This window comes from Amphiura filiformis, chromosome 20, assembly GCF_039555335.1.
Source record: "Amphiura filiformis chromosome 20, Afil_fr2py, whole genome shotgun sequence".
Taxonomy (NCBI): domain Eukaryota; kingdom Metazoa; phylum Echinodermata; class Ophiuroidea; order Amphilepidida; family Amphiuridae; genus Amphiura; species Amphiura filiformis.
This window is the reverse complement of record NC_092647.1, coordinates 41,596,897-41,609,340: the sequence shown is the minus strand read 5'-3', so window position 1 is coordinate 41,609,340 and position 12,444 is coordinate 41,596,897. Positions and strand designations below refer to the sequence as shown.

The 12,444-nt window shown below is 37.1% G+C and overlaps 1 protein-coding gene across 2 annotated transcripts in view; it reads left to right on the top strand.

Moving 5' to 3' along the window:
• LOC140143091 (methionine--tRNA ligase, cytoplasmic-like) overlaps positions 1-12,444 on the top strand; it is a 35,778-nt gene that overhangs the window by 17,935 nt on the left and 5,399 nt on the right. For both annotated transcript variants that reach the window (XM_072165140.1, XM_072165141.1), the window contains exons 4-15: positions 566-685; positions 1,353-1,613; positions 2,668-2,774; positions 5,006-5,122; positions 6,168-6,371; positions 6,684-6,885; positions 7,558-7,899; positions 8,465-8,582; positions 9,116-9,329; positions 10,334-10,465; positions 10,913-11,017; positions 11,998-12,184. In XM_072165140.1, coding sequence (XP_072021241.1) covers positions 566-685; positions 1,353-1,613; positions 2,668-2,774; positions 5,006-5,122; positions 6,168-6,371; positions 6,684-6,885; positions 7,558-7,899; positions 8,465-8,582; positions 9,116-9,329; positions 10,334-10,465; positions 10,913-11,017; positions 11,998-12,184 — 2,109 coding nt within the window. The remainder of the gene's footprint in view (positions 1-565; positions 686-1,352; positions 1,614-2,667; positions 2,775-5,005; positions 5,123-6,167; positions 6,372-6,683; positions 6,886-7,557; positions 7,900-8,464; positions 8,583-9,115; positions 9,330-10,333; positions 10,466-10,912; positions 11,018-11,997; positions 12,185-12,444) is intronic.

The window sequence follows — 12,444 nt, the reverse complement described above, 5'->3', positions numbered from 1 at the left end:
AATTGATAATTTGTATTCATGTCATAGTCTATTAATGATTTGAAAATGCATTGAATTTGAATGCATTTTGAAATCATTAATAGAGTATGACATGAATACAAAGTATCAATTTTCATATTAAAAATACAAAACATCTTTTTTTTTTTTTTTTAGGTCAACCATGAATGATCCTAGCATTTAGATCTAGGTCCTGGGACACTTCAAAGCCGAAAAAATAAATAACTTAAAAAAAAAAAAAAAAAAAATTTTAAAATTTCTGAAATTTTTCGAAAATTTGGGGGTGGGACTTTACTCGAAGGTGGGACTATACTCGCGTCAGTACGGTAATAATTAATAATTAAAAGTCACCTCATCCCTTTTTCAAAATCTTAAACAGGAAACTAATAATCAAGTGCGAAGGGCCTAATCAATGATGTAGGTTTATCATGTTTTCAACTTTTCTTCTTTCTGCATCAATACCAAAAGCATTCAATTTTAAATTCCAAAAAGATTGATTTAAAGATCTTAGGACCACAAGCTGTCTATATCTCTAACTTACCAGTTTTCTTTTCCTATACTATTTCAGCCATTCCTAGGACCTTATTTAGCAGCAATATATGGCAGTGGCAAAGCAGACGTGGCTGTGCTGGAGTCTAGTCTTAGTCATCTAAACGCTAAACTGGATGGAAAGGCATACTTAGTAGAGGTAAGTGAAGCAATGAATAAAACATGTGCTGGAGTCTATACATCAAACTGAATTAATGATTTGTGCTCAACTGAAATTGAGCCTATTAAACCTCCAAATTTGTGATGCTATATTATATAGCAACACAGGGCAGGAAACAAATAATGATAGTTTTATTCCTAGAAACATGTAATATAAGGAAATAGGCAAATATAATTGGGATCCGGAGGTACAGGTAACTGTGATGGCTAAGTGGCAGAAAGGTGTATATCCATTGCTGAATATATGATTGCCAGTGATACATGCATGAGTTTGCATGCACTCATGTATTTGTACCGGTACAGGTCAATCAAGACTCCTTCGAGGTGGGGGCAGGCAGTGAAAAATACCACCTCCTGCTGGTGAGCTACTAATAAAACTAAAACTATGCTTCTAGTATCTGCTGCTAAATAAGTAATCTGCTTCTTAGAAAATGTAACAGGCACAGGCCAGCCAACCAAAAGAAGAGATCAAGCAAACGTGAGCACCCATACTATCTCAGCTTAATAAAGCAAGAAGCTTTGCCCAAATGGGGATACATAAAATGAAGATAGGAGCACAGCAATTTGTGTGTGGATCAACATGTAACAACAACCCTATTTACCACCACACATAATCTTACACACACTGTCTTTTCAATTCAACCCAGGATGCCTTATCAGCTGCAGACATTGTCGTATGGGCAGCCTTGTATCCAGCAGCAACCAAGAACACAGCAATCATTGCTAACTATCAGCACATCCAACACTGGTACCAGAGCCTCACTTCCCAAGATGCATTTCAGCAAGCTGTTGCCAAGGTGACAGAGGGTAAGGGATCATCAGCCTTCAAAGCATCCATCTTGGCTCAGCCCCTAGTAGCTGCACCAAAGGAATTGACGGAGAAGACAGGTGGAGATTTACCAAGAGAGGTTTGTAGTGGACTTTCTTATCAGTGAAATTCTAGCTTGAGGTATAGTCTATATCTACCTCGAGTCACCGACACTAGCTTTGAAGTTCAGCGTGTGCTGTGTTAGCTTTGTGTTACTTGCCGCATGTTCATACTTTCATGTGCGCGATCAAAGTGGCCCCTATGTACACTCAAGAAACAACGCAAAGCCAACGCAGTACACGCTGAACTTCAAAGCAAGTGCCAGTGACTCGAGGTAGATATATGGACTATTATAGATGCATGTTGTAAAATTAATTAAGTTGTCAGATTTGAATCAAATTTATTGCTCCAATGCTCTTAGCATAGATACAGTGAAGTCCAAACCACAAAAATGAACAGAAAAACGTATATAAGCAAATTAACCAGAATGTTAAAAAAGACAAATACAGCAAAGGGAGATTTGGTAACAGGCCTCAAAATACTTTTTTGATTACGAGGGCTTTTTGTGACAGATTCCATGAAAAATAGACCTTGTGCGTGTATTTTGCCATTTACAATTTTTTCCATGGGGTCTATTTTCGGGAAATTGGGGGCGAATCGCCCTTTGCCCCGTTATTTTTGATCCCTGTTTGGTAATACAGATACACACTTGCCAAGTAGTATGGTTTGGCCATGGGAAAATACAGCAAAATAAGAGTGTATGTTTTCTTTCACAAAATATGGTTCTTGCACCTGCTACTGTAATTAAAATATGCAAACCTGAGCACTGCTTCCCTGTCTGATAGCTTGACCAGAAAAGTCAACAGTCAAGTGGCTGGTGAAGCATGTTACCAAGTATCATTTTCACAACTTCTCTTGCAAAAGTGTAAATCAGCCACCATTAACTCACTGAATTCAGCAGTAATTGGTTACGGTAAGTGATTGAAAGCACTAGGCGATAAGTTGTGGATTATAAAAGTTGTGAAAAACTATTAAAAAATGTGGTTTATCTGTGAAAATATGGATATTGAAGATAAGGTGCTGCATGAAAAACCTGAAAAAGCTCTCTTTACACTGTGTAATAATTTTCTTGTTATACTGCTTATATCATACAGGAGTGCATATCACATGATGTAAGCATAGAAGAAATCAGTGCTGCTAGAGAGATTTGGCTCCATGGTCACAAAACTGCTGCCAAACCTAAAAAAAGAGTTCACCCATTGTAAGTAAACATGTTTGTTTGTTTGTTTGTTTTAATGGTTCATGTAGAAATATGTTGGAGTTCTAGTAGGAGGTTTTTGAACTTTGGAAGCAAGATCTATGATCATCGAGTCATGTGACCACGGGTTACCCAGTGGGTCACATGATTAGGTGTTTACCGCTCTACCTCACTTTCTGATGAAATCCCATTGAAATATCAAGGAAGTCAAATATTTGTTGACAGAACTGTTTAAAATCTCTGTTTATCAAGATCTATGATGTTTGGATTGAAATGTATTTGTGTTATGAGCAGATTGGTTCTCCCAACACCAATGTAAACAGTTGTGCTTGTTCATGTACATGTAGTGCTTCATAAAGGTATTAGATTTACTTGGTTACTTGTCACAATTGTCATATACTAGAGGCCCAGTTAGCACCACTGTTGAAGTGCTCGCTAAGCCCAATGACAAAGGAACAAAACCCTGAAATTCTGATATTTGGAATTTTTAGAATCCAATGCTACAATCATCACTGAATTAGGCCTAAAAAAATTTTTTTACACACATTTTGAAAATCGTGAATTTTTTCTTTTTTTCTTAAATTTTTATCTTTTTTTATTTTTTTATTAATTTTTTGCAAAATTTTTTTTAAAAAGTCGAGGGGCTTAGGCAGAAGACTATCCTTAATGAAGGATCAGTAAACAAGTAAATCAACATCTAGACTCAAAATAAAAAAGGTATAAATATTGGATGTTGCCATAACCATATTGTTCATGCCTGGCAGTTACAAAGGTTGCCTTCTTTTAACCCCATGAGAACTACCTGCCGATTGGCCAAAAAGAAGTTTTCATTATCAATTGGACCAATCAGCAACATTGTTAGAATAATTTTACCACACAAAAAAATTGGGGTGAATTATTTGCAAAGCTCCATTCTGATTGGTGATTTAAAGTAAAGATATCATGCAACTGATCAATCAGAGGCAATGTTAGATCGGCAGGTAGTGCTCAGGGGGTTAACCAAGAAGTAGCAACTGAATGTGAGTTGTGATGGGCTGTTTGAAGGTAGTTATGTGGAACAAAAACAGTTGCATATGTCTAAGCTGATAACCTGGTTTTTTTTTGATAATTACACATTTCAAAATTATGATGCGATGAAGTTAAATGGGTCATTTGTCAAGCAAAATCAAAATTCAGTTTTAAATTTCATTATATGTGCAATTTTCAGGGCTTTATTTTGATAAAAACGCCATTGGAATTGGACTTACTGTTGCGGAGATGTTGTCATTTTAGTGTTGCTCAGAAAATAAAATACAAAGGAAGATGAATACTATTATTGGCTTTATCTCAAAATCAATAAGAACGACAAATGACTCATTTAGCTTGATCATATCAAAATTATAAATTTTCCCTGAGAAAATAGACAAAATATGAATCAAATTCTGGACTCACCAACAATTTTTTCAGTAACGTTGCGACCAGTTCATCAGACTGCAGAGAATTGACTGGTGGTTTGGTCATGTGATGGTAATCGGCGATGGGGTCCCAGGCATGCGATAGCCAATTACTATCACATGACCAAACCACCAGTCAATTCTCTGCACAGTCTGATGAAGACCCGGCGAACAGGTCGCAACGTCACTGAAAATTCTTTGGTGAGTCCAGAATCTGATTCATATTTTGTCTATTTTCTACTACTGGATGACTTAAAATATTCCCTGAGAATAGTTAAAGGTGTGTGACCAATTGACAGTATCATCTCCCCACCTAATCCCATCAAAATGTAGATATTGGTATCAGATGAAAGTTTCTATTTTGCTCATAACCCCAGTGAAATTTTAGACCTGAAATACATTTTGTTTAGACAATGTGAGCAAAAATGTGTTAAAAAGTGGTAACTGCCACTGGAAGTACATGTTATACACATTTTTACACCTGATATCCAAACCGCTGGGTCAAAATATCTCACAATTTGGAAACCGATTGCTTTAATGGTAGACCTCCAGATAAGATAGAAAACATGGTAGAAAAAAATGAGACCTCCTACCTTTAAACAGTATGAAAAAATTGGACCGTCCACCTTTAAACACAGTAAGAACAAATTGCACCACCCACCTTTAAACAGTGGAACTTGATCTAAATCGACCACAAAAATGCACCAACTGCATTTAAATACCAACTGCATTTAATTGGGGTAGTGGGCAGTAATCATAAGATAAAGAAAAGATAATGAGTCGTATTTGTTTTCTGTGCAGGTTACCAGAAGAAGGAGCACATAACATCTTGATTACCAGTGCCTTGCCTTATGTAAACAATGTGCCACATTTAGGCAACATTATCGGATGTGTACTCAGTGCTGATGTCTTCTCAAGGTAAATACATAGGCTATTCCAGTTGAAATCCACACACCCCCTATGTATGGAAAACATGACCTTAAACTCCCACACAGGGAGTGTGAATTTCAAATAGAAGTTGCCTGAATGGTGGTTGACTCCATTTGAAATTGTATTTGAATCAAGTTTGGAAGCAAGGATTCAAAATAGTGAAAATTTTTTCAAAAATTTTTGGTCTCAAAATTAAATGACTATATCCCTTTAGGCCTTGAATTATAGCAGAGAGCTCTCCATTATGTTTGTGTGTGCTTGGCAAATAATATATCTCTGTATAACAAAGATTTGGGAATGTGTAGCAAGGGCCCAATATTAGACCAGCATTTTGGCTGAATGTGTCTACTCTGGATAAATAACAAAGTTCCGGTAAAGTTAGCCCAATGTTGTTTGCAACCTGCATGAAGTGTGATTGTTCAATATTCTAAATACCATTGGTGCAAAGTTCAACAACACTTGTGCCTACTGGCATGCCAATTGTTTTTTTCATACTTATTTTAGCCTGTAATGCTGGAGATATGCTATTTAGGTGGTATCACTTGATTTTATGTATTAGGGTGTATCATGTGACATGATCTGATCCAATCAGAATGAAGTTGGTACCGGTAATAATAAAATTATTAAAGATATTAAGGCAAAAGTATAACAAACAAAAGCAACATAAAACATAAGAAAATGGACATATAAAAAGTTCATGATTTTGCAACCAAATGTATAAGGGATAAATTTAGGGATTCCAACATCAGTAAGCTTACGTTATGATGAAGTTTATAATTTGTTATTTTGGTCGGAATAGACCAAATCATATGAAATTCAACTTGGTAATATGTCACATATGGCATCAAATATCTTAAGCAGTCAAGTTAGCTCAATCGGTAATGCATTACACTCTAGGCTTGTGGGTTTATGCCTGTACTTTTTAATACCATGCGAGCTGCTTCAGTCCATGTTCACCAAATACACTTCAAACATCTTGTATTCAATTGTTTGCATATATTAAACAGATTTATTTAATTTGACCCATATTTAGATTTTGCCGACTACGCAACTACAACGTGTTATACGTGTGTGGTACAGATGAATATGGTACAGCAACAGAAACAAAAGCAGTAGAGGAAGGTGTCACACCTCAAGAGATCTGTGCAAAATACTTTGAGCTCCACAAGAAGGTCTATGAGTGGTTTGATATTGATTTTGATCATTTTGGCAGGACTACTACACCACAACAGACAGAGTGAGTATTGTGCTATTTCATTCCATACACTCTCCTATGGAAGACATTACCTTAATCATCCACACAGGGTATGTGTGTATATTTCAAATGGAGTCCTGTAACTCCATTTGAAATTCACACTCTCTGTATGTAAGATTAAGGTCATGTCTTCCGGACAAAGTTATATTTTCCTCAATCTCCTGTATGAATTTGGCTTTATTTGGATCGAAACAGATGGAGCCTGTTACACACATGCACACATACATACAACATTAGCCAAATTATAGTAAGATTATTGTTTTTCTTTCTCTCTTTCTTTTTTGCATTTCCTAGGATTGCTCAGGACATCTTCTGGAGACTACACAAGAACAATTACACGACAGAGGACACCGTGCAGCAACTTCTATGTCAGAGATGCAATCGTTATTTGGCAGATCGCTTTGTAGAGGGCATATGCCCATTGTGCAATTATGAGGATGCCCGAGGTGACCAATGCGATAAATGTGGCAAACTCATTGTTGCAACAGAATTAAAGGTAAATAACAGATCAGTTTCTGTATGAATTGTCTAATAGGTATAGGTTAGTCCTCACAAATTTCATTTCGATGCTTCATAAACAATTATAGTCCTTGGGCAAGAAAAACCTAGTATGTGCTTTTGGCCCTTGAACATGTTTAAAACAAAACTGCCAACAGGTTACAAAAGAGGTTTTGCTTTAAACATGTTCAGGGGCCAATGATACATAGGAGGTTTTTCCTGCCCAATAACGTAATATGAATGAATCAGGGAAGTAGATTTGAACTACAGACCTCCTCAATTTTGAATTTGGTTCTTTATTTCTGTTTGTGCTGTTTGCTGGCAACCTATACCCCACGGGCTTGCTCTGTGCGTGTTGCCCCACAACTTTTCAGGTATTTCATTGATGCCATTCTTATCTTGTCACAGGCCCAATTTTGTCCTGTCTTTTGCTTATCACAGGGTTGTTTGTTCTCCTGTCTCTTCACTGGTTTTGCCCTGGTGATCGCATTTGACTGTCAGCAGTGGGCTTGCGATTAGATACATTGCTTGCTCTGATATTCATTTATGCAATTGTTTTGTAATTCTGACATGTCTTTATATTATATGTATTATTGACGTTGAAAAATGAATATTTCTTGAATTGAAAAAATTAATCTGTCTTGTCGTTGATACGAATTGTTCTTGTCAGAAACCCAGATGTAAAGTCTGTGGTGACTCTCCCATCATCAAGCAATCAACACATCTGTTCCTTGACCTACCGGCCCTTCTACCCCAAATTGAAGCATTCGTCAAGAAATCCTCATCAGAAGGTGACTGGACAGCCAACTCCAAACTCATAGCATCCACATGGATACGTGATGGCCTGAAGCCAAGGTGTATCACAAGGGATCTCAAATGGGGGACACCTGTGCCCTTAGAAGGGTACACAGATAAGGTGTTCTATGTATGGTTTGATGCACCCATTGGGTATATATCAATTACTGCGTGCTACTCCAAGGATTGGGAGAAATGGTGGAAAAACCCACAGCAGGTATGTGCCTTCTACTCGCGTATTTAATTAAACCCTCTCCACATAGGTATCTAGACAACAAGTTTCAAAACAAATTTTAAAATTTTGTTTGCAAGATTGAGCATTTTAAAACCATTTTTTGGTACAAATTTCTCAAAGTTTCAATTGGTCAAATAAAATAAAAAATGGGTCCCAGATATTTTTTTTTACTCAAGAAGTTTTTTTTACATTGTCCAAAACAATTTGGCCTAAAATTTTTTTTTATAATTTTCTCCAAAACTGAGCATTTTTGCCCAAATTTGACCTCACAGATGGATTCATCAAGTCTATGCCATTTTAAATATGTGTTTTTTATATACTTTAGATCAACAATTTTGCAGCTATGAGGCCCAAAGGTTTCCATAAGGCCTTTATGATATGGAAACACTATGGGGGTGTATGGATTTCAATTGGAATAGTCCTACACAAAAATCACAACAATACAATAGGTATGGCGATTTGGACTATATGGCGTTCAAGTGATATCTCTTGGATTAATATCTCTGACATAACTTATTGTAACTTTTGGTACCTTTTTTTGTAACAGGTTCAGATGTACAACTTCATGGCAAAAGACAATGTACCATTCCATAGCATAGTATTTCCTGGCTCGCTCATAGGAGCTACTGACAACTATACATTAGTCAATCATCTGATTGCAACAGGTATGTGGGGGTGTTGGGGTTGGGGAGGGGGTTGGGGTAAGTGTTTGTGCGCTTTGGTAAACACCTTCCATTGGGGACACTCAGGAGCTACTGACAACTATACATTAGTCAATCATGTGATAGTAACAGGTAGGGGGTGTGTGTATGAGTGTTGGGGTGCTTTTGTAAACACCTTTCATTGGGGACACTCATAGGAGCTATTCATCTAATAGCAACAGGTAGGGGGGTTTGTGTGTGAGTGTTGGTGTGCTTTTGTAAACACCTTCAAGTACATGTACCATTCCATAGCATAGTGTTTCCTAGGGAAATAAAACTATAAAGAGTTCACTGAATATGGCAGCTGACCATCCACTATTTTCTTGTATTTTGTGAACAAGTGGGGCATAACTAATAGTATAACGTCTTTGAATTCTTACCATCTTTGCCAACCTGAAATACAAATTAATTATTTCAAGTGATAGGTGTGGTGCTTGTGGTATTGTCATAAGCCACACAACATTCTCACCATTTCTGCACTATTTCATCCCCAACAGAATATCTCAACTACGAGGATGGCAAGTTCTCCAAGAGTCGAGGTGTAGGAGTATTCGGCGACCAAGCAAAGGAAACAGGTATCCCAGCAGACATCTGGAGGTTCTATCTGCTCTATGTGAGACCTGAGAACCAGGATAGTAGCTTTAGTTGGTCTGACTTTGTGTTGAAGAATAACAGTGAGTTGCTCAACAACTTGGGCAACTTCATCAACAGGTAATTAATTGACCTTTTCGGTAAATCCCATAAGCCTCTGCGAGTACACCTGAGAACTCGTCACGTCTGCCGATCTGCGCCGATGTGCACATTGTTTTATCGAACATCGTTACTGTGCATTGCAAGTCAGGTGTGACGTAAAATGATGAGTTCTCAGGTTACTCATAAAGGCTTTTGGGATTTACTGAAAAGGTCAATTACTTTGTAGGTTAATCTCAGAGAAGATGTCTTTCACTTCCCACAATGCATTTCTTCCTGTACAGATTTGCTATTCAATGCAACATGGGTTGAGAGTGACAAAAATATTTCAATTAAGAGCTCATCCAGATATTGCAATTTAAGTATTTCTTGTCACTGTTGGGACCAGTTTGAATTGAATAGCAAATCAGTACAAGGTAGAAATGCATTGTGGGAAGCAGTGTTTACTCAGAGGCCATATGTCTCAATTTTGGCCCAGTGAAAATTATTTTTGGCGCACACAAATTTGTAATGCTGTATTACAATTAGTCAATTTGGGGAATTACTGAGCTACAATTGGGCCAATTTGGGAAGAAAATGTTTCATTTGGCGCACCCAAATTCCCGAGAGAGTAAACACTGGTGGGAAGTGTATGATAAAAAGGGCTGGCTTAATTTATCAAAATTCAAATGTGAAATACAGTTTCATAATCAGAGCAAAAATATGTAATGCAAACTGCACAGGGAAATTATGGCCAATGGCACAAAAAAAATTGAATACCTTGTCTGATTTTGCAAGGAAATTGCAAGCAAAATTTCTTAGAGATATGACAATAATTTGCATATTTCATTTAATAAACATCCATACCTGCAGAATATAATTACTTATTTTGCATGATCACATTAGAAAATTAATACTCATATAATTAATGTTAATATTTCAGTCTTGTCTCATGTTGAATCAGTAATTATTTTGTACTGTTTTATCTGTGAGAGTATTCCTGATATTTATTGATCATGTATGATGACTGTCTTTTGTAATTTCAGAGCCCTGACGTTTATGGAGAAGAACTTTGGTGGAGTTGTTCCAGAGATGGTTTTGGTGCCAGAAGATGAGAAATTATTGGCAGAGGTTACAAGGGAACTACAGGAGTATATCAAATATCTGGATAAAGTCAAGTAGGTTTAATTGAGGGTGGTGGGTGTGTACATTGATGTATATGTTACTTGTACAAATGTATGATGTTTGCATAGTACACAGGAGGTCCCTGGTTCGAATCCAGGTTTTTGCTTTACGTTCCTTGTTCTCTATTCTGTTCTCTATTACTTGTACAATTGTAATTATGCCTTACATCTTGGGAGGTATGAAGTTATTCCAATTGATTGGCACAGTAATTGAAAAATCACATATTATATCAGTTTTCCACTACTCAAAATATTGGACCTGTCTGATGTCTTTCACACTGTAAAGGATAGTAAAAACAAAACTTCCTATCATTTATTTTCTAAGTTGTGCCAAAAATCCAGCTCAAAACCTATTTCCCACCCAAAGGACACATACTGTGCTGCAGATTTTTAACTTAGTGCAGGATTATGATAGTCTTTTATTACTGTTTTCTACCACAGGATCCGAGATGCTCTGAGGTGCATCCTCAACATATCACGTCTAGGCAATCAGCATATACAAGCTAACAAGCCATGGGTCCTGGTGAAAGGAAGCGATGCAGACAAGTAAGAAGAATTATTAAACACTTGAGAAAGTTCCTGCATTCTTATTGGTTCTTAGCTGTGTTATATGATATGATATAACACGGTTCAGCATGAGCCCATTGACGCAAAAGGCGTACTTGCTATTTGAACCAAATCGGAGGCGCATATAGTATGGGACTGATCAATTCTAAGCCCTAGTTAATTCCTTGTAAAATGTATGATTTAATTTGATTAAAATTTGATATACTTCTGATTAATATTCTTCTTTGCATTGAAGGGTTTAAGAACGAGAATAAAGATATTGTTTTTAGCCGCTAGCGTGAATCTATTGTCTCAGAATACGGGCAACACCATTATTTTTGGCGTAAAACAACTCGGCTTCGCTTTGTTCTACTTAAAATACAGATGTTGCCCATGTTATATGAGACGATAGGTGCATGACAGTGGCTAAAAACAATACTTTTATTCTCTAAGTAAAAACACTTACTCATGATGGGCTCGATTAAAATATACTGTGTGTCCATATTTGGTTATGGAAAGTTCAAACTTAAAGAAGTTTTTCAATTGACCTATGGTTTTATGGTATGTTATGTGCTTCAGCCAAACATGCAAATAAACAAAACAGAACAGCTAATTCACCATGGTATGCTGGAAATGTAGGAATCTCATCATAGGAAGGTTTTTAAGCACACTGGGCGTTTCAAATTGAAGTTTTATGAAGACAGCTGCTGTTTGCTAGTTTGACCTAGTTTATGGTGCAGCCTTTATGCATATAGTTACGCTTTGCGTAATGCGTGTCACTGGTGAGCCTTTGTATGAATGCTGTGAGCATAAGGATGCTCGCGTATGCTTCATTGCACCTGGTGCACGTGGCCAGATTCCAAGATTCCTGATAAGAATTGAAATATTTCTTGAGTGAGTGAGTACCAGATTATTTGGATCTGAAAAAGATCCTTTTCTACTGTAAAGTAATGACCATATTTGTATGTTTTTGATGACAGGACTCGGGCAGGTACAGTCATTGGTGTTTGCGTCAACATATCTTGCCTTCTATCAGTCATGCTACAGCCATACATGCCACAGACTAGTAAGATCATACAACAACAGCTGAATGCTGATGAGGATTGCAATGTGCTGACAGAAGGAAGCTTTGTGTGCTATCTCAAGACAGGACATAAGATAGGAAAGGTGAGTGATGTATTATTAGTTATAAAATTGAATCAAAAACATGCCACAGATGCTTAGGTGTGGTATAATGGATGGCGTACTCGCCTTTGGTGCATGAGGTCCTGGGTTCAATTCCCGGTGGTCGCAACTGGATGGGGTATTGGCTTGGTAAAAAACTATGAATTTATTTAGCAACATCTGTAGATTAGATTCAGTTGTCTGTTCTTCTCAATGTTCATTTAGAATTGGGTAAATGAATCGTGAGAGTACTCCGTCCTTTG